Source organism: Eimeria tenella, genomic scaffold (genome assembly GCF_000499545.2).
Source record: "Eimeria tenella Houghton genomic scaffold, Eth_scaff61, whole genome shotgun sequence".
Taxonomy (NCBI): Eukaryota; Apicomplexa; class Conoidasida; order Eucoccidiorida; family Eimeriidae; genus Eimeria; species Eimeria tenella.
In genome coordinates this window covers 9,543-29,896 of record NW_013543425.1, presented here as the reverse complement: position 1 = coordinate 29,896, position 20,354 = coordinate 9,543, and the positions used below count along the sequence as shown (strand labels likewise).

The following is a 20,354-nucleotide window of genomic DNA, read 5'->3' as shown; positions in this document are numbered from 1 at the left end:
TGCAGTTGCTGGCACAGAAGCTGCAGCCTGTTCCGCTGCGCCTGTTGCAGCAGCTGCCGCTGCTTATATCGCTGCTACTTTTCCGCGCAGCGGCTTATCTGGTAAACAGAGATGCAGCGGATAACAAATTATTGATGAATTGATTGTTGGATTGTCTGCGGTTGCTGCTGTTATTCCTGTTGTTGGTGCTCCGATGGATTTAAATAGTGCTGCGACTGCAGCATGTAGATTATGCCGGCAATGCGCATGAAGGAAAGTGGGTTTTGTAGCTGCGAAATGAGGATAGACAAGTAAACAGTGAGAGGCAAAGAAACAAGTAAAATGCTGCACAAAGAGAAGCGAAGCATGCTGCAGCAGCAGTAGCAGCAGGAGCTTTGCAGAAAGCAGACAGCAACCATCACCTGCAAAGGCGACACACAAATCGCAAGCTCATTGAACTGGAATTTTGAGCCTAGTATATGGATTGAGGGCCACGGACTATGGCTTAGGCTTGAGAAATAGATATCACTTTTGGAACTGTTTAGGGCTTGCAAATACAGATAAAATCCCAGATCCTTTTATTTTCTCCAAATACAAGTTTTTGCGAAGGAGCTGGATGCAGTGAAGCTCTCCACCCTCTGGAGTTTCAGGGGTAAAGAGTAGAGCTCGAATTGCCCGCACTTCGCTTGGGATCGTCCTTTCGTAGTTTTCGTACCAAGCAGCACAACCGGCAGCTACAAGTGCTACTGCAGCAACGGGACAAATCCATGCCTTTCTTCTGCTTATTCGTACCATAAGCCGACTCCAACGCCCATATTTGTGGCTCGGGCCAACACTGAATCTTGGTTGTGCAACACATTGGTTTCTGGACATGCGTGTGCCCAGTCCATGAGCTCTTATCGTCCGTCCTTGCTGTCGGCGTTTCCTTTTGTGGAGATGTTTGGTGTCCTTTCATCTACAAGCTTTGTATTTTGCGCAACGTTGAAAAGGTTGCTCTTGTGTCTGAACAGCAGAAGGTCGTCGGCCATAACTTGCACTTCAAGCATGCTTGCGTCATTAACCGCAGTGTCATCTAGGAAGGCTTGCCTCTTTTGGCCATCACTCACAACCATGCTATTTTCATCAGGAAGGGATGAAACTGCGGTCAATTCATCGATTAGCGCCCATGCGAACTCTCATCTCGCATATTTGTCCCGTAGTTGAAAACGGAGTCGATGAAGCAGCGCACAGCAGAGGCGTCTCCTCAAAAATCCACATCTTAAAGCCATCATCCTAGCAACACCGTTGAGCGGAGCGCCAACTGCGCCGGTGAGTCCTCGAGCATTCGAGCTACGCTCCAGACACTTGTTATCTGTGAAGACACTTGGCTACTGGCGTACACTCTAAATCTCCAGCCGCTGATGTAGGCCCTCGTTCTACGGTGGGGTCCTTTACATGTCTTCGTTTGCTTCCAGAAATCTTCCACATCTGCTGATCAGTTGCCTCAGTTTAATTTTAAGATTTCGGGCTTATAGCTTTGATGTGTATGGTCCAACAGGCGGCGTCCTGTCTGGGTTTAGCAGTGTTGTTTTGAGCCCACTCATGCTTTAGTGTGTACTGCGTTCCTTCTTTCCCTAGGCATTGTTTTAAACTCCTTGTCACCTAAACAGGCAACCGTTGTGGTAAACCCGAAACGCCAGCTTCATATTCTAAGCCCTAACTTCAAACCCCAAATTTTTTGAACCTTCAACCGTTGCGTGCAACCTCAAGCTCTAGCTCTAAGGCATAATCCGTAGTTCTGATTCTAGGCTAGAAGCTCACAAGCCTAAATTCTATTGCTTCATTAGTAAGGCTAGTGCCTAGACCCCAAACGCCAGGTCGGTACCCCAGCTCCATGTCCTTAGGGTTTATTTGCTAGTCTTGAAGATAATATCTCTTTTCCAGTGAACCTCCAGCCTTCCTGAGCTTGTCCTTTTTCAGGCACTCCTTGCTGCTGCTACTGTCGATGCTATTCATGCTAGCGCAGCAGCACTCGCCACTTATTTTGATAAGGTCCCGCTTGTTTGTTGCTTTTCGTTTGCATTCCTACCATTGTGTCACCTTATCGAATCTAGCAGTGCACAACTCCACCTTTATATTACCGCGGCTGCTGCGGACACTGCTGCTATTTCAGGTCTCGGTAATGGCTGCTTTGATGTACATTAATTTCTCTTTGTCAGCTGAGACGCATCCCGCCCAACACAGCCTAACCACCGTAGCCGCCGTACCATGTTTTCACATCTCAGCAGCATCTCCAGCACGAGCAATAGCAACATGAGAAGCAGCAACAGTAGTAATAGTGAACAGGCATATCATCACAACCTGACAAAATCCGAGTCCGATAGTCACTGCATTTTTTTGGCATATCGGAGCGGCAGCAGGAGTAGCAACAGCGATTGCATGTACAGCTTGAAAAATTAATTCGCGCCTTGGTGTTCTGCTGTGGATCTGCCAATGAAAAAATCTCCGCGTTTGTCTGCGCAGAGGCGGCTGCATCATCAGCAGCGGTTGCTGCTGATGATGCAGTTGCTGCTGTCGCAGCAGCAGTTGCTTCAGCAGAAGCGGCTGCAGGTTCTTTGGTACAAAGAGCAACGGCATAGTGCAGCTCCATATTAAACAATTAATCCTGGGGTCTACCCAAGGATATAACTTTAAAAAAATGCTAATGGTGTTAGTGCGCTAGTCCATCCGACACATAGGCATGCATATCCATCCAGATGGCTAGCAAACTATATTTCTGTATTTATTTCGACTTATTCAGGTGATGAAATGATGTTACGAACGATATAAGGTTCCGGCAAGAGAAACTGGGGTGTCCAGAAGAAGCAATTATTCTGCAGAAAGAGACATTCGCAAACCCTCAATCGTTTTCTCTGGTCTGCTGAGTAAGCACACTTAACCGCGATTTCTTTTCCTAGCCCGTCTAGTCCTGAATGCTCTCAACAGGTGATGGCTAAAATATTAAACCCTTGTCCGCAGATTCGCTTGCATAGAAGCCACAGAGAAGAATGCGTAATGTTGGAAAGTATAAATTACATACCACCTTGACCAATTGAAAAAACAACAACTAGGCAGCTTAAAGGTTTTCCTAAACGCTTTTTCATATGCAGAAAGTATGCTAGAAAAGAGAAAACCATACAATTTAGCAGGCAACGGAGAGATACATACAATTACAGAGACCGAAGAAGCAGATGAAAGGCTGTTGGAATGAGGGAGACAGGAGATGAAAGTAAACACTGACCGTAGAACGAAAAAAGGACAAGAGAGACACTTGCGAATCTTACTAGTCGCCTAATGTTAGAGCCTTCCGGTGGAGGCATAGCGAAGAGCCTAAGCTTGTCGCTTTGTTCCCTCCCTCCCAATAGTTGCGTTGTTTCTTCGACTTGGGTGTATTTACCGTCTGGCTCTTTGCGCTTCAAAACAGCAGAATAACTCTTGCATCCAGGAGCCATTGAACTGACACAAAGAAGACAAATGGAAGCAAAGGGGATAAAAGCTCATCAAAGCACTGCATGAAACATGTGTGGATATGTATTCCGCTACTGCAGTAGCAAAAGTAGTACAAGCAGCACCAGAAGCAGTAGTAGTATTAATTACTAGCAAGCACAACATCAAAATAAGCTATAGTTTCTCAGTTGCTTCCTCCTTTAGTGTCAGACCAAACAGGCAGACAGAGCAGATTTGCGTCAGGCGCCTTCTTCCTGGATTCCTTTCAGGGTTTGTGGTTTACCTGCTTCTGAGCACTTGCGTGAAATGTTCGTTGAACTGTGCTACAGTTGTTCTAGGTTGCAATTGAATTTCCTTCATCACTGGCCTTCCCTTTTGCTTGTTTGTCTCTGGAGAGCGGATGAAGGCCCCGTTGATGCTAATCCACAGCGACACCAGATCACTAGCTGCAGCATAAAAGTGCAAAATAGCTCTATATACGCATTCATGATAGTATTTGTGTTCAGATATTTGTAGTCTCATACGTGTGTGTGCAATTGTTGATGTATTATACGTGTATGTGTGCACATGCAAGATTCTTACATCTCTCAGTATGTAGTTATACGTACAAAAGAATATAGAAATGCAATTTGCGTATTATGAGCGACAGTATAAACACGTTGTGAATAATATATATATATACACATTTATGTGAGTACAGGTAAACAAGCGATTGTGTGTTCACATGTATGGGTATGAAATAAAATCACTATGGGACAAATACACCTAAAGAATCGCACATTGGCAGCCCAAAATGAATGTTCCATTTTGCACAAATGCAGGCTTGCCCAGTAAGTCTACTGGGCGTTTCAGCTGCTTGTGAGACTGAGCGCACGCTGTGGGGTCTTGATCGCTTTTATTTCATTTTCCACTGTCTCGTTTATCACCTTCTGAGCCTCATTTGCATCTGATGCATAGCGCTGCCACGTAAGGATGGATTCAGGCAGCAGAGGCAGCAAAGTAGACAGCGTCGCTAAGGATCCTTCACACAAAAGCAGCAGCAGCAACAGCAGCACAACACACAAGGTATATGAAGCTAACGCGTGGAAAGCAGCTTACTTGTATGCATGCACGCAGGGAGAGAAAGCTACAAAGAAAGAAAAGGTGCGCATGAGGTTATGGTGGGAAACAAACATGAAGCAAGGGAAAAAAACGGGAACAAGGCCAATACAGATAGGTTTGCGTACTCTGTTTTGTTCCCATGGCCTGCAGTGTCTCCTGGGCGACGACACTCAATTGCTTCTTCGCGGCAGCAAAGATAATTGCTTTTTTAAATTCCAAGAGAGATAAGTTAAACAAAACTTCCGTATATTCTGGCCTTTCTTGCTCGTAACCAAAGGCAAACGGGACAATAAAGTCCTTTTGCATCTCCATCAGTACTGTTCTATACATACTCCGCAGATTGGCAGCCTCAGGCAATGCTGTTGCTGCTGCTGCTGCCGGTGGTTTTTCTGACGAAGTAACGGCAATAGAAACAGCGCACAAACGAGATACAGCGCGGGCCACTTGCACCTGCAGCAAAGACAGAGCGTTTTCCGTTTGCCCTGCAGCAGCAGCAAAAACAAAAGCGAATAGTTCCAAGTTTTTGTGCATCAGAGATAGACTGTCGATGGAGACAGGAAGAGATAGAAAAACACCGAAGTGCTGAAGCGGAAGCGACAAATGTAACGGCAAAGTAAAGAACGGTTCAACCACAGGAATACAGGGAGACAGGGAAAGAGGCGATATGTAAAAGGACAGAGGATGCTTACACGCTGATTGCATGTGAAGAGGAGTGAAGACATCTCGTACAACTGCAGAAACCTGCTCTTCTGGAGACCCGAAATCAGAGAGAGCTGCTGAGACACCCCAAGGCAAGCCGTAGTGAGTTTCATTAGTTATTTGCGTCACTTGGCCCCACACACAACGCCGCGCCTGCTGCTGTTCTTCTGCATCCACAACCTCTCCCGCAGTGTACTTCTGGTGTACAGACACCCCAGCAGGGTCCGTGGAGGCGCAGCGGCGCACTGCCAGGCGGACCAGACGGTCAGCAGAGGCCCAAGCAACATAAGAAGCAAAGACCCTGAAAAGAGGCAATTAGGGCAAAGTGAAACTAAATTGAGACAAGACGAAGAACCCATCAAGGACAAAAATGACAAGGATTAAGCAAAAAGTTAGAGAGAGCTTTTGTAACATGAAAGCGCAGTAAAACAGTACAAAGGCAAGAATAAACGAAAGGAGCTCTACTGAGGTATTTTCTAGAGGGTGACAAACAGCGTGGCCAGGAGCGACGTCTGAAACCAAAATGAAATAAAAAGGGAGTAATAATCAAAACGAAAAATAGCCAGACAAGGACGAGAAACAAAAAAGAGAAACATCAAAGGAGGAAGAAGGCGATAGAGGCTTAGGTTGAGGCTTATCCAACCAGAAAGCGAATGACAAAAGACTGACAAAAAATGACAAAGGATTGAGACTAAAATCAAGAACAAACAACCCGTTGTCTCACCTCTCTTTAAAGTACGTTAGTATTTCGCTCTCTCCTTCATCCTTGATCCCCACAGACTTTAAAATAATTGTAACAGCCTGTTCTGCTGGCGTTTCCTCTATTAGCTGGGTGTAAGGGTCGATGTCTAGCTGCTGCTGTATATACTCCTGCGCGGATTTTGCGATTGACACGTTAACAACAGACACTGCAGCAAACAAGATAAATACAAAAGAAAAAGATCAATATTTGTCTCCTAGAGTGTGGGGCAAGAAGGCCTTCAAAGCCAGTGGTTGTGTGTGGCAGGAGGCATTCGCATTATAAGTTTAGTTCTTGTGATTTACACTTTCGGTTTGTAATTTCTTGCTGCGTTAATGCATTTAGTCCCTCCAAGTCCACCCCAAGAACTGCATCAATTAAGTCAGCATAGGTTTTGTCTTTCATTTGTCCTTCTTGCTGCTGCAACTGCGGCCACTGCAGCAGCTGCTGCAGCTTGTCCTGTGCTTCTGTCACTTCTGCTGCTGCTGCTTCCGGCAGTTTGGCAAGTTGCACAGCTGCATCCTCTGCGACTGGCGCCACAACTGATTCCACGGCCTCCCGGAGCGGACTCCAAGATGCTGCAGCAGCAATAACAGCAAATGCTCTTCATCCAGCAGCTATCTTTGCTGCTACATATTATATAATGCTGTTAGTGGGGAGAATAACTAATGCAGCACTGTTGCTGCAGATGTTGTTGGTATTGCTGCAGGAGCAGCAGCAACAGCAGAACGCCGCGCATACCTAGTTCCAGCAACGCTCTCAGTGTGTCCGTAATCTGCTGCTTCCCTTTGACAGTTCCCACTTGAATTCTGTCTCCTCCTGCTTTGGAAAGAGAAAGACGCAGAAGGACAGTTCCCTCAGCCTGCCGCAGCAGCTGCTGCGCCTCCTCAGGCGGCCGGTCCCGCACTTTTTCCAAGGCATGGGCCACTGAAGAAACAAGAAGCACATAAATGAAGCAATAGATGGTTGCTGCTGCCACTGGCAGGGGTGTTGCTGCTGCTGCTGTTGTCGCTGCCCCTCCTAGTGGGGTTGGTGTTGCTAGCAGCGAAAATAACAGCAGCGAGACCATTGGTCTTGTGCTTACCTGCTATGAATGCGAAAGCGTTGCTGGCAGAGATTCTGATGAGATGGTTGCTCTCCGTCATTTGTTTTATTTTAAGTTTGGCGAGGAGAGGCATACTTGGCAAGTACAACTTATCCACTTTGCCTCCGGGACTCATGCAGCGGCTGAGGTGTCTGCGCACGTGGCTCGTGTACACCTGAGGACCCACGTCGCTTCTAAGGGTATCGAAAGTAAAGCGAACTCCAGGCAGCAAATAGGGTCTAATGCATCTGTCAACCCACAAAAAGGTGACAGCGGAGCTGGCAGACATGAACCAGACAGAAGCCAGGGTCAGTCCCAAGGCGAAAACGTCGTGGGCAGGAAGCGCGCGAAGTCGCAGCGAACTTCGCCGTCTTGGAACTGCCATGCTCCCTGGGGTCTCAGCCTTAGAGGGGCTAGGAGGTTCTTTTTCCTTTTCCATTTCCGGCGCTAAGAAGGGAACGGTGCCTCTGAACGGAACTGTCTGCCCCAGCTCAGCCACCATGCCAAAGTCGGTGACAACAATGTTTGTGCTGAACAACAAGCAGAGATCCGGGGCTAAAGAATACTTGTGGTGTTAAAAAGAGCCTTCATAAGGGATTGCAGGAAGCTTTGTGCTTCAGGAGCTTCGATATAAATAGATATTGTGGTCCTTAGTTTACGCAATTAGGCATGGGTGCAAGATCTAGGATCTTGGGCTCATAATTAAGGTTTAACGTTTCATAATGTGCAAGAACTAGAACTTGAAGCAAAAGCAAATCGGGGCAGCCTACGGATATAGGGTTTAGTGGACATTCTGTTGTTTATTTTTTGGCTTCAGGGCTTCTTACTCGTGATTTTTCTCGAAGAGCATATTGGCAGGCTTAATGTCGAAATGCCCAAAGGAGAAATAGTTGTGCATGTAAACAATAGGACTCAACATTTTGGCGGAGACAGAAAGAAGAGAATTCCGGTCATTTGCTACCTTCTTCAGATACGCGTTCCTTGCTGCTGCTGGTGTCTTTGCTGCTGCCCCTTTTGGTGCTCCCGCTGGCTCGCTCCACACATCCAACTTGGACCCATCATCTTTTAAGCTGATGCGCACCTGAGCAAATAAATAAATGAGAAGTCCTTCCACTTTAGGAAAAAGAAAAGATGCACGAATGATAGAACAACACAAAGAAGAAAAGCATAAGAAATTAAGTAAAAGCAAGCGAAAAAGAAGGAAGCCACAAAGCGAAGAAAAGGAATTGTTAGAAGGTTTTGCCAACAGAAGAGAGAAACAGTCCCACAAAGAATGTGAGGCATAGATTGAAGACAAAAAAAGAAACACTTTGAAGTAAAGAGATAGGACAAGGAAAGACAAGCGGTTAATCTATGCAAAAGCTGCACGAAAGACAACATTAGTCAGCAGAAGTGGACAATCCAAGTACTCAAAAAGAAGCAGCCAGACAAAAAGCAACAGCAGCAGAAACAGCAACTGCAGCAGCACCACCACTGCCACCCGCAGATGACAGCAGCAGCAGCATCTTTGCCACCGCCGTGACCAGCATTGACAGCGCTTCCTGGAACAGCAGCTACCCACAGCAGCAGCGGCTACCTACAGCAGCCGCAGCCACCTACAGCAGCAGCAGTCATCTCCAGCGGCAGTTGCAGCAGGAGCAGCAGCATCTATCTACGACAGCAACAGCAGCGGCAGCCTGACGTCTATATCTCCATCATAAATCTTGAGAAGAAGCCCCCAAAGTTGTCTTCCGTTCTTGTCTTTGACCAAAACTCGACCAAAAGGAACGGCCCAGCCAAACTTCTCTCCAGCAGCAGCAAGAAGAGAAGCCTTATCTCCAGGAGATGCGCCTGCAGAGACAAACAAATACCTCACTGTCAAATTGTGAGCAAAAGGAAGCAAAAGAATAAGCACCAGCTGCCGCAGCTTGTTGCAGCAGCTGCAGCAGCTGCAGCACTAACAGCAGCTAGCTGGTGTTGCAAAACTAGCGCTCTTCCCCAAGCCCGCCTGCTCCAACCGAACACTAACATGCATTGACAAAGGCAACTGTGAGCAGCAATAAAAGCATCCACGTATGGCAACAACATCAATTGCAGCATGCTTCAGAAACAGCAGCAGCAGCAGTAGTAGCACCAGCAGCAGTAGCAGCAGCAACAGCTGTACGCAACAGCGGAAGTAGCATCTTGTTAGAACAGTAGCAGCAGCGGCAATCAGGACTTTATTATACAAGTACGAATAAAACTCGTGTAAGCACATATACGCTAAAATATGCTTCGTTTAAATACACTTTGTGTTCATGTTTACCTTCAATGGATTTGTACAATGTTGGGTGCATCGTTTTTATCACTTCAAGAACTCTGTGTAGGATTAGCCCAGTCAGCTTAAGATCCCCAAGGTACAAGTTGGCATTGATTGCTGCTTCAATGCTTCTGTGGTTAGCGACGAAGGCAGCACCGGACAGCTGCTGCTGCTGCAGCTGCTGAAGCTGAGCTATTGGTGACTCGGACCCCAGTGCTTCCTGAATGGCTGACCGCAGCAGCCCGTCGCTTAGATCTATGCTTCTGAAAAATTAAGGCAAAAAATTAAAAAAATACAGGCTGATGTTCATGATTTTCAATTCAAAAGCCAGCAAAGGGAAACATGCGCTGCAGATGCAGCTAGCCATCTAGATATTTGGGTGGCTAGCTAGCTGATGGCTCATCTGAGTAGCTTTGTGCCGCTAACAGCTAGCTGACTAGCCATGCAGCTATTAGCCCATAGGCAGCTGTAAGGCAGTTCGCTAGCTCTTCGCCAGCCCAACTGAAAACCTAGCTAGCTGTCTAGAGACCTGAGATGCTTAGTCCAGTTTATTTGGCTGCCTGCCTGCTTGTCCACCATGCGTAGCTAGCTAGCTAGCTAGCTACCCAGCTAGCTAGCTACCTAGCTAGCTAGCTAGCTACCTAGCTAGCTAGCTAGCTACCTAGCTAGCTAGCTAGCTAACTAGATAGGCCTTGAGTCAGCTGCTTACCGGATCACTTTTTGTGCATTGTTGAGTGCTGCGGGCGTGTAGCTTGTGCGTCCTGCCATTGCCGCCTCCAAAGAATGCACAATTGCTTCATTTCTGAATATTTTGACTCCATATTTCCCCTGCGTTCCTTCTGCTGCTGCTGCCATTGCTGCTGCCAGCATCTCCCTGCAGGGGCCCCCCTCTAGGGGCCCCTTTGCGAAAGGAAACACCTCGCCAAAGGAGCCCGCCCCTATCCTGGTGTTTAACTCACCAAAGTTCAAAAGACAAAGAGGCAGAGACAGAGCCAGAGAGATCCGATCAGCAGCAGCTGCTGCTGTTGCTGCTTCTACTGCTGCTGTTGCACCCACCGTCACCCGCCCAGGCAAGTGCTGCAGCAGCGGCGTGAAAGCTGCAAAAAAGACAAAAGCATTTCCCTAATTATAAACCCTAAACCCTAACTGCTGAACTCAAACCCTAGACACTGAAGGCTGGCCACAGAAGCGCAAGAGTGTGGTTGTTGCTCCAGGATATATTCAGCCTAACGCCAAGCCCTAAACCCTAAACCCTGAGCATGAGACTTTTTATATAAGTTCCTAGACCCTTACTGAAGCCAGAGGAATTATCTGTGAGTGTCTCATTGACTCTGACTCTCATTGAGGCCCTAAGTTGGAAATAAAGGATTTGTGTTCAGGGCCAGTGCTTTACTTTTGGTCACTTCTTGCAATGCAGCTTCTACTGGGGTTTTGTGCTGCTGCAGCAGAGCCACCGGGGTATCTGCTGCATTTGCTGCCTCTGCATCCACCAAGACTTTTTCACTTTCGGCATTTTGCGACACAGCTGGCTCTTGGAGAGATAGTGCGCGGTGAGGAAAGACAAAACGAAGATGTTGGGAGGCTTTGGCTGAGAAAAGTTCGACAGGAATTGTTGCTGCTGCTGCTGGCGGTGCTGGTGCTGCTGCGGCGGTACTATCGCTGCTGCTGCTGCAGCAGAAGAACCAGACCAGAGATAGTGCAGCGAAACGCAGAGGAGCCCGGCGGCCAGTAAATCGGCTGCCTCTGCTTCTCTGCTGCTTTTGCTGCTGCTCTTCTTGATGCTGCTGCTGCTGGTGCTGCTGTTGCGTGTAACTGTGTCTAGGAACCGCTGGGGCCGGCGCAGCGTCCTGCTGCCACTGCTGCTGCTGCTGCTGCCATCGGTGTTTCTGTGCTGGGTGTTGAAGCTGCTGCTGCTGCTGGATTTGTTGCTGCTGCTGGCTTCGCTGCTGCCGCGGCTGCGCACCAGTGGTCCAGCTTGCTCTGGAGGCGGCGGCGGAGGGGACGGGAGAAAGGGACACCATATCGACTGTTGTTTGCTCCCGTGTCACATCTTAAGTCCTAAAATCTTGTAAAAATAGAGAAAGATTTGATTCTAAGCCCTAGGCCTTAGACTCTAAGCCCTAGACTTGAACCCGTGACCGTTCCGGAAGGCGACAGCCGTGCGGCTCGAGCAATCCGCTGCACAGGGTCTCGAGCTCCCTGAAATCTTCAGCGAAAGCTGTGAACCCTAAACTCTTTATTCACTGGAAAAACAAAAGGTCAGGCAAATATCAAGCAGCAACGACAGACACCAGCAGCTTCTGCTGCAGCAGCAACTTCCACGAGGCCAGCTTGGCAACCAGAGCCTACCGCGTGCCATTTCAAGGGTTAGAGCTTGCTGCTTAGCAGCTGGGGTTGGCGGCTGCTGCTGCTGCTTCCCCCTTTTCTCTGGAAATTCTCTCGTTTGGAGCAAAAAGACAAAATATAGAAAGGCATTTGTCGCAATCTAAAATCTCTAACCCCTAGACACTCAGCCTTAACACTCAGCTGAAGTTTCAGGGCTGCTGACGACATGGACGCACACCTCTGAGCACTGCACAGGTTTTTACCACTTGGGCTTAAAAAGGCAAATAGCCTGGAGATTTCAAAGATTTTCGAAAACAAATGCTGCCATTCTTCCACTTTAGACTTGGTGTCTAGACGCAAAACCCTGTTCCTTGCCGTTCGCTAGCTGAGCTCGATAAATCTGTACTGAAGACGTTTCAGTTTTCCCTTTGAAAGCCTCTACCCCTTTTAAGGGCTTCAGTTCTTATCCTCAGCTATCCACTTTGTAGTGCTGATGCTACACTAGGGAGTTCAGCTCAATCCTTGACTCATTTGCTCCGTTCTTGGGGGTGTCTAGAGCCCCGGCCCCCCACAGACTGCAACTGGTGAGGAAATAGAGGAGATAAAAAGACTCTGAAACAGCAGCATAGTTTTGCTGCATTTGAGATGCATGTGTTGGGTGGTTTGTACGTTCTACTAGGATGCCTACACTTGAGTTTTCTAGCAGATCCAACCGTCAGCCAAGAGAGTGATAATAGAACACTGAATTTTGAAATAACAAAGGAGCCATTTAGTTTCAATCTTTGAAGCGTCTTTAGGGCTTTACAAGACAGCAGTATAAAAGGTCAAACGATCTCTCCTGGAAGAAGGTAGAGTGCAAAACCCCCCCGCAACTTGGACAATCAGCAGCGGCCAAGAACAAGCAACTCTGCAGTTTTTCTCCAGAAAGAAGGTTTCACATAATCCTGCATACACCAAATTCGCCATAATTTGTTTTGCAAATCCTCGTAGCGGCAATTCAGGCCTCTTAAAGGGGCGCAAGAGTTGGCATCGTCGGCCTGTCGAGATTTTGCTTCCCTGCTGCAGTGAGTTAAGCCCAGCACTGCTCCTATATGCCTCTCTAGTCCTTCCTAACTAAATTCATACACGATACAGCTTAAGAAAAACACCATTCATGTGTCGAAAGGGTCCAAATGGAGTCACTGTCAGCTTAATTGCCAAATCGTCGTCGGCCTATTTACCAAGTGCATGCATCTATTTTCCTTCGGATTTTTCCCGCTTCCTGCATTGCCGTGCTGCTCACTGTGGCTTTATTGGATCATGATATTCTAAATCTGTAGCAAGCTGCAGAGCACACCGAGGAATGAGCTAAGCTTAACTTGACCGCTATACTTCTCTTTTGCTCTGAATTCAAGTTTCTCAGCATCACTACTCACTGAAGGATATGCTAAAACCCAGAAAGGTTCTAAAAGCCGCGACATAGAGCCCCGTTTTTGGAAAACATCTATTTTTCCCCAATGCTTTTATGTCTGCGAATGACTCACGACTAATTGCAGTGCTTTTGTGCTTCTTTCCAGTCCAACCCCTGGGTCCAACTGCATAATGTATCAAGTTTTACGCTTGAAAACTAGGTCCCGTTAAGTGTTTCTGGTCTTATTTAGTATTTTAGATTGCATGCCCTGATATATATCACCGTGAAGGCCATTAATGCTGTACACTGTAGTGCTGCGCACTGCAGATAACGCCAAACAGCTAAGAAAGAAGCTTACGCAGTAACAGCTGATTGTCTATGCATGTGCCGCCTTAGTGTTAATAGTAATGCAAAAATATTGATAATTTGCTAATCAGTCTTTCACATATGGTGGTTTTCAGAAGTTCCCTTTCATTTCGCAGGTTAGTTCATGCCTTCGCCGTACCGCCGTGATCTAAGAATCTATTCAACTTCAAAGTTGCCAGTTGGGCTCCTGGCACTGGAAATTAGCCAAAAAAGGGCTTTTTGGAAATTTTGCAACGGTAGGCAAATATGGCGCAAGCAGGGAAACATGAAAAGTAAAGTGGCAAGGATATGCCCACTTAATTGCAGGCAGTGAGAGTGAAATGCCATGGTAAAGAGGATTTTCGTAAAATCATTTTGTGATTGGGATAAATAAATATTAGTGGGAAGTGACTCCGAAAGCGGTGACTCTGTGCTCGGCCAAAGCTACTTATTTTAAGCAAAAGGGTAATTAGAAGCCACAGCGCCGAAAATGTCATTTTGAATTTGGGGAGAACACACTGCCACTCCTGCCTTCAGATTTGGTGTAAGTGCGAGTCAAACTTGACATAAGGGCGAAGCATCTTTCCAGAGATCAAGCGCAAAGAAGTGTACAGTTCGCTCCAAGCATATTTACAATAGTTTAAAATTTTGAATACAGCGCGGAGGGAAGTCAAGAAAAATAAAGAGCATCTTGGACACTCACTACTTTTCAACTATGTGCTTCTGTTTCTTGAACTGCCGGCGAACTTGCCAAGCAAAATGGCTGAAAAAAGAGGGAATTAAATATACCATTCTCTTAATCAATTAATTTGCAGCTTCGCAAATACTTGCTTTCGGAATTGCAGCTGGCCCAGCACCACCCGCAGATGATCCCATAGGTACTTTGCTGGCGATCTCGCATGAAACCTTTATGAAAAAGCTGCTCGCTGCAGCCTGACAATCTCAAGTGCATGCAAGAAGGCCATTTGCACTTCTTTTTACAAAATCAACTCAACGAAATGAATGGAATTAAGAACGGCAGTGGGCCACAGCGGCTTTATAGTTCTTCGCAGCTCATTAGAGGCCAGCGGAAATGCGCGGGCATAAGGCGCATCTTCTGCGTTTTTCCTCATCCAAGATCAGCTCAATTAGTACAAAAACGTAGTTAATTAAAATAAATTGAAGAGGTTTTTGTATTTTTCTGGATTCTACTCCAACTATTGGCTTAGCCGCAGAAAAGTGGTTTTGATGCTTCTTGCATTAGCGAAATGCCTCGCTGGATCTGCCGCAGCTGCAGGCAACAGCAATTGTTGCTGCTGTCGCTGCTGCCGCTGCTTCTGCTGCTGCTGATGCTGCTGCTGAATCTGGTACTGTTATTATTGCAGCAGCAGTTCGGTGCGTCCGCATACTTGGAACCTCCGTTTGCTGCTACTTGTATTTTTCTCCTTTTCTCTTTGCATTTGTTTCTCTTATCTCGAGTTGCTTTTTTTCTTTTTTTCATTTGCTTCTCCTTATGTGTCTTGTGTCTTTGTTTGTCTCGATTTACTTTTTATTGGCTAAAGATTGCAAGAGTGATTTTGTGGCTTTCGAGCGCACGGCCGTGGAGTGTATATACACCCGAGCCGTGCAGACACTGGCCTAAAACGAACAAAAATTCAAAACTAAATAGCTGTTTGAGGCGGTGCAGCAGCGGCAATTTTGGCTGCTGCTGCTGCTGCAGTTATGCCCCTTGAGTAGCTGTTTACTATGAAGCTGCTTGCTGCCGCTGCTTCTGCTACAGAAGCTTCTGCTTCTGCTGCTGCTGGAGCAGCTGCTGCTGCACCAGCTGCTGCTGCTCGTAGCGCTGCTGCCTCTGCACTGCAACGCGCAGGGTTTCTCCCACAAGCAGACCTGCAGCAAAAACAGATAGCCAAGTCCACTTGTGCACGTGCTGCTGCTGCTGCTGTCGTTGCTGTTGCTGCTGCTGCTCCAGCGCCCATGGGCAGTGCAGCGGCTGCAGTGCATGGACTGTGTTGGCACCTGCTAGCAAGTCTAGTTACTGCTGCTAGCGCTGCTACTCCTCCTGCTGCTACTGTTCCTACTGCCGCTGCTGCTCCTAGTGCTGCTGCTGCTCCTACAGTTGCTGCTGCTGTTACTCCTGCTGCTGTTGCTGCTGCTGCTGCTGCTTACATGAGAACATATGGTGCAGCGACTGCAACGCGTAGGCGACGTTGGGGGGAGAAGATCCCCTGTCTATCCACAGGGAAAAACCAATTGGAATTAAAGCAGCAACTAAGGCTGTTATCCCGACCTGCAGCAGCAGCGGTGCATGCAGCAGCAGCAGTCCATGCAGCAGCAGCAGTCCATGCAGCAGCAGCAGCAGCAGTCCATGCGGCAGTAGAAGCAGCGGCAACAGCAGCAGTGCATATGGCAGCAGCAACATTGTATGCAGCAGCAGCAGCAGCAGCAGCAGGTATGAGGGTTTTACTAGCTTCGAAAAGGCGACACGCTGGTAAAGACTCCGCCAGTGAAAAGCGAGGAAAACCTAAAACACTTAACCACCAAGAGACAGCAGCTGCAGCAGCAGCAGCAGCAGCGAAAGCACCACCAGCGAGAGCAGCAGCGACAGCAGCAGCAGCAGCAGCGAAAGCAGCAGCAGGGAGTACCTGGAGGAAGGCAAAGTCCGTAAGGCTCGGGCTCTGCTGGAAAAGGACCATTAACTGAAGAAGCAGCACACAAACCCTAAACCCGAGCTAGGGTTTAGGGTTTAGAAAACCCTTTAGGGCTAAGCGCTAGGGTTTAGTGTTTTGAACCACTTTTAGGTTTAGAGCTGGGGTTGGTAGCTAGGGCTACAGCTTGAGGCTGCGTGCTGGGCCTTGAGATCAGAATTAGGGTTTAGGGTTTGGAATTAGGGTTTAGGGTTTAGAGCTAGGGTTCAGAAGCAAACATTCACCGCAACAACTGCCTGGCAGTGAGCCAGAGGGTTTCCCACAAACCCTAGCGCAAGAGGCACTGCTAGCACAAACGAAAGAGCCTGAGCAAAGCCAAACCCTAAACCCTAAACCCTAAACCCTAAACCCTAGGCCTGAATCTGGACGCAGAATGAGAGGGGCTATTCACCCCAATGAAACAAACCCGAGAGCCCAAACCCTAAACCCTAAACCCTAAACCCTAAATTTCAACCCGCACCTGGAAGGCAAACACGTAGATGGAACGGTAGCGATCGAAGACCTGAAAATCACCCACAGCAGCACGAGGGTTTAGGGTTTAGGGTTTAGGGTTTAGGCACAAGTTTTGGGCCGACGGACAAAGGCCTCCGTAGGGTTAGAGAGAAGCCCGGGTTTGGCTCAAGCGCTCAGGAAATCCGCTGGGGGCTGCTGCTTGGTGGTAGTCTGCTGCTAGGGTTTAGGGTTTAGGGTTTAGGGTTTACCAGGGTGAGGAGGTACCAGGAAACCCCCATGCCCGGCTCTATGGGCTCCAGCTGCCACTGTGGGGCGAAACAAGCCCTCAGAAAATGCTGCGCAAAGTCGCAGCAAAATAATACTTGCTGCTGCTGCAGCTGCTGCAGCAGCAGCAGTTGCTGCTGCTGCTGCTACTGTGCAGCAGCAGCTGTTGGTGCTGCTGTGCTTACCATATCCCACTTTGCTGCAGCAGCAACCGCGCTCAGGATGCATGCTGCTGCTGCTGTTGTCCCGAGAAGGAAGACAAAGCCGCGCCCCACTGCAGCAGCAGCACTTGCTGCTGCTGCTTTTGCTGCTGCAGTCACACACCCCAAACCCTAAACCCTAACCCTAGCTGCTGCTTCCCTTAACCCTATTATTTACTTTTGCTGCTCACGTCAAGCCCGCCCTCCCCGCAGCAGAAGGAAAAGAATTAAGGATTTAGGGTTAAGGGATTAGGGTTTAGGGTTTACGGGGCAAAGGAAGAAGCCCATATTTCGAGACAGCTGCGACGGCAAACGCAGCAGCAAATGCTTGCGGGGGGCCAAGCAGCAGCAGCAGCGCAAAGCAGCAGCAGCAGCAAAGCCGCAGCAGCAGGCTTTTCAGCCTCAGTTGACCTGCGCTGAGGCAACGCTGCGCCTGCTGCTGCAGCCCCTGCTGCTGCTGCTGCTCGGGTGCTGTCCTTTCCGGTGCCGTTTTGGCTGCTGCTGCTGCTGCGTGTGCTGCTGCTGCTGCCCTCGATGCAGCAGCAGCTGCTACGATGGCAGCAGCCAGAAGCAGCAGCGGCACTTGGTGCAGAGACACAGCAAGCGCCCCAATCAACTGCAGCAGCAGAGACAGCAGCAGACACAGCCATCGACAGCAGCAGCAGCAAGACACCGAACAAAAGAAGCAGCAGCAACAGCAGCTGCAGGCGATGAGCAGCATGGGAACGAGCTGATACAGCATCAGCAGCAGTAGCATGGACAGGGTCCAGCAGCAGCTGCAGCAGCAGCTGCAGCAGCAGCTGCAGCAGCAGCTGCAGCAGCAGCAGAACTGACTGACGGTGTATGGGTGGAAAAGGAAGAAAGCAGCAGCAAGACAAGGGGCTATAAAGCGCGTCGAGAAGAGGCCACCATTGACTATTCGCTGCTGCTGCTGCTGCCGCTGCTGCTCTTTCTGCTGCTCCTCTATGAACGCAGCAGGCCGTTGCTGCTGCATTCCCTGCTGCAGCTGCTGCTGCTCCAGCTGCTCCGGCTCTTGCAACGACTCCGCATCCTGCTGCTGCAGGAAAGCTGCTGCTGCAGCAAGAGCCGCAGCAATTGCTAGGTCTACGAGCAAATGCAGTAGGAAAAGTTTGAATTCACAGCTGCTGCTACCTTTTCTGCTGCTGCCGCTGCTGCTGCTGCAGCCAGTGAGTGTCTTTAAAAGCGCAAACACTGGTGGCAGGTGCGTGTACAGCCCAGCAGCAAAAGGAGAGAGCCCGACTTCTTCCCTTGCGATTGCCTCGGTGAAGCTGCTTCTGCTGTTGCTGCTGCTGCTGTACACCAGCAGCAAAGTGCTGGGCGCAGCTACGCTAATGTGCAGCACATAGCGAATGACAGTTGCGACACCGAACAGCGCCAGCAGCGGCATTAGGTAATTCCTGTGGCTGGAGCTGCTGCAGCTGCTGCAGCTGCGGCTGCTGCTGCAGCTGCTGGTCCCAGGAGGCCCCATTATAGCTTCCTGCTGCTAATCCTGCAGCATGTTGCGCAGCAGATAAGCTGCAACACGAGCTGACGCCAGGTATTGCTAGCAGCTGCTGAGGCTGTTGCACAGGGCTCAGACACGGTGATCAGCAGTCGTAGCAGCAGCAGCAGCAGCAGCAGAGGCAGCGGCAGCAGCAGCAGCAGAGGAATTTAGAGCCGATTAGCTGCAAAGAGAGACAACAATCTAGCACGGGCTTCAATTTATAGAAATTTCGTTTTTTTGTTGCTGCTAATGCTGCTGGTTTGAGCAGCAGCAGCAGCAAATTTGTAACAGGTGGGGCTGTTCGGCTGCAGCCAATCGGCAGCAGCAGCAGCAGCGGCATCAACAAACAAAGAAGCACAGCAGCAGCACCAGTTGTCCAGTTCTTTGAGACGCAATAAGCGGAGTATTTAAGGGTTACATTTAATTTTTGCTGCAGCAGCAGCAACAACAGCAGCAGCGTTGTCGCTGTAGGGGTGGTGGCTAGGGGTGGGGTCGTTGCAGCAGCAGCAACACTAGCATTGCTTACACCGGTGGAACAGAAGACTTAACACCCACAAGAAGCAGCAAACTGCAGCAGTAGCTGTGCTGCTGCTCTTGAAAATGCCGCGGGCTTGTGCTGCCTGGGGCCCGCTCCTGCTGCAGCAGCAGCAGCAGCAGCACGTGCTCCAGCATCAGCAGCATCAGCACAGCATTGCACTGCAGCACGAATTCGAGCGACACCAAGACATTGACTTCGGGGGCAAGCTGGCCAAGACAGATCTGAAGGTTCAGCAGCAGCAGCAACTCCAGCAGCACCTGCAGCTGCAGCAGCAGCAGCACCTGCAGCTGCAGCAGCAACATCTGCATCTGCAGCTGCAGCAGCAGAATCAAGAACCGCAGCAGCAGAAGCAGCAGCGGCAGTATGTATTTAGCAGCGATTCGTTCGTCAGCAGCAGCAGCAACAATTGCACGGGCTGCTGCGGTGCTGCCACCTCTAGTATACGGGAGCAGCAACACCAAGGGCAGGACTCTTCTCTACAGCATTCCCTCGCAGCAGCAGCAGCTGCTGCTGCAGCAGCAGCTGTGGCAGCAGCAGGCTTGCCCGCATTGAGCTGCTGCAGCAGGGCGAGCGACGCCTGCAGCGAGTTCAGCAGCAGCAGCCGCAGCAGCCGCAGCAGCAGCAGCAGCATCATCAGCTGCCGCACAGTCGAGCACCTTCCCTGGGTGGGAGTTACTACGATTAAAGCATACGCGAGCTACCGCATGCAGCAGGAGCAGCAACAGCAGCAGCAAGAAGTGAAGCAGCAGGAGCAGCAGCAGCAGCAAACACTGCACGAGCAGCAGCGGCCGCAACTGCTGCAGCAGGAAGAGTCATGCGGCGAACAGCTGCTGCCTGGTGGGACAGGAGTAGTAGCAGCTGCAGCACAAGTCCCATTGGCAGCAGATGGGACAGCAGCAGCTGCTGCTGCTGCTGGTGAAGCAGCACCAGAAGCAGTAGTAGCAGGAGCAGCAGCAGCCGGAGCAGCAGCAGAAGCTGCAACAGATGATACAACGGAAGCAGCAGACGCAACACTACCTGCTGTAGCATCTTTTTCAAAAGGTGGTGCACCAAGTGGCTGGGCTGCTGCTGCCACTGCTACTGTTGCTGCTGCTGCTGCTACTACTACGGCTCTTGCTGCTGCTGCTGCTGAGGAATCGCCGGTGACTGCCTTTCCTGTAGCAGCAGGGGACCTTGCAGCCACAGCAGCAGCAGCAGCAACAGCAACTGCAAAAGTAACAGTAGCAACGGCAGCAGCAGCAACTGCGGCGGAGACAGCAGCAGCAGCAGCAGCGGGAGCAGCAGCAGCAGCTCCTGGCCTCTC

The 20,354-nt window shown here is 49.4% G+C and overlaps 4 protein-coding genes across 4 annotated transcripts in view; 1 reads left to right on the top strand and 3 right to left on the bottom strand.

The window, feature by feature from the left end:
- Positions 1-4,292: 4,292 nt before the first annotated feature.
- On the bottom strand, positions 4,293-7,569 carry ETH_00018460 (uncharacterized protein; the record flags this gene model as incomplete). Its single annotated transcript, XM_013377730.1, has 7 exons — positions 4,293-4,465; positions 4,671-5,027; positions 5,235-5,545; positions 5,969-6,152; positions 6,289-6,561; positions 6,725-6,910; positions 7,068-7,569. The coding sequence occupies 7 exons, from the start codon at positions 7,567-7,569 to the stop codon at positions 4,293-4,295; spliced, it is 1,986 nt and encodes a 661-aa protein (XP_013233184.1).
- Positions 7,570-7,890: 321 nt separating this feature from the next.
- ETH_00018455 (uncharacterized protein) lies at positions 7,891-11,366 on the bottom strand (the record flags this gene model as incomplete). The annotated part of the gene is made up of 5 exons (XM_013377729.1): positions 7,891-8,148; positions 8,749-8,897; positions 9,352-9,608; positions 10,055-10,442; positions 10,739-11,366. 5 exons carry the CDS (start codon positions 11,364-11,366, stop codon positions 7,891-7,893), a joined length of 1,680 nt encoding a protein of 559 aa, XP_013233183.1.
- Positions 11,367-15,158: 3,792 nt separating this feature from the next.
- ETH_00018450 (uncharacterized protein) lies at positions 15,159-18,498 on the bottom strand (the record flags this gene model as incomplete). Its single annotated transcript, XM_013377728.1, has 9 exons — positions 15,159-15,274; positions 15,554-15,674; positions 16,030-16,083; positions 16,317-16,397; positions 16,553-16,594; positions 16,794-16,880; positions 16,995-17,119; positions 17,421-17,625; positions 17,848-18,498. 9 exons carry the CDS (start codon positions 18,496-18,498, stop codon positions 15,159-15,161), a joined length of 1,482 nt encoding a protein of 493 aa, XP_013233182.1.
- A 615-nt stretch (positions 18,499-19,113) lies between these two features.
- ETH_00018445 (uncharacterized protein) overlaps positions 19,114-20,354 on the top strand; it is a gene marked incomplete at both ends in the record, with an annotated part of 4,365 nt that continues 3,124 nt past the window's right edge. Inside the window, one exon of the mRNA XM_013377727.1 lies at positions 19,114-20,354. This exon is cut by the window's right edge and continues 1,712 nt beyond it. Within this exon, the coding sequence (XP_013233181.1) occupies positions 19,114-20,354 (1,241 nt within the window).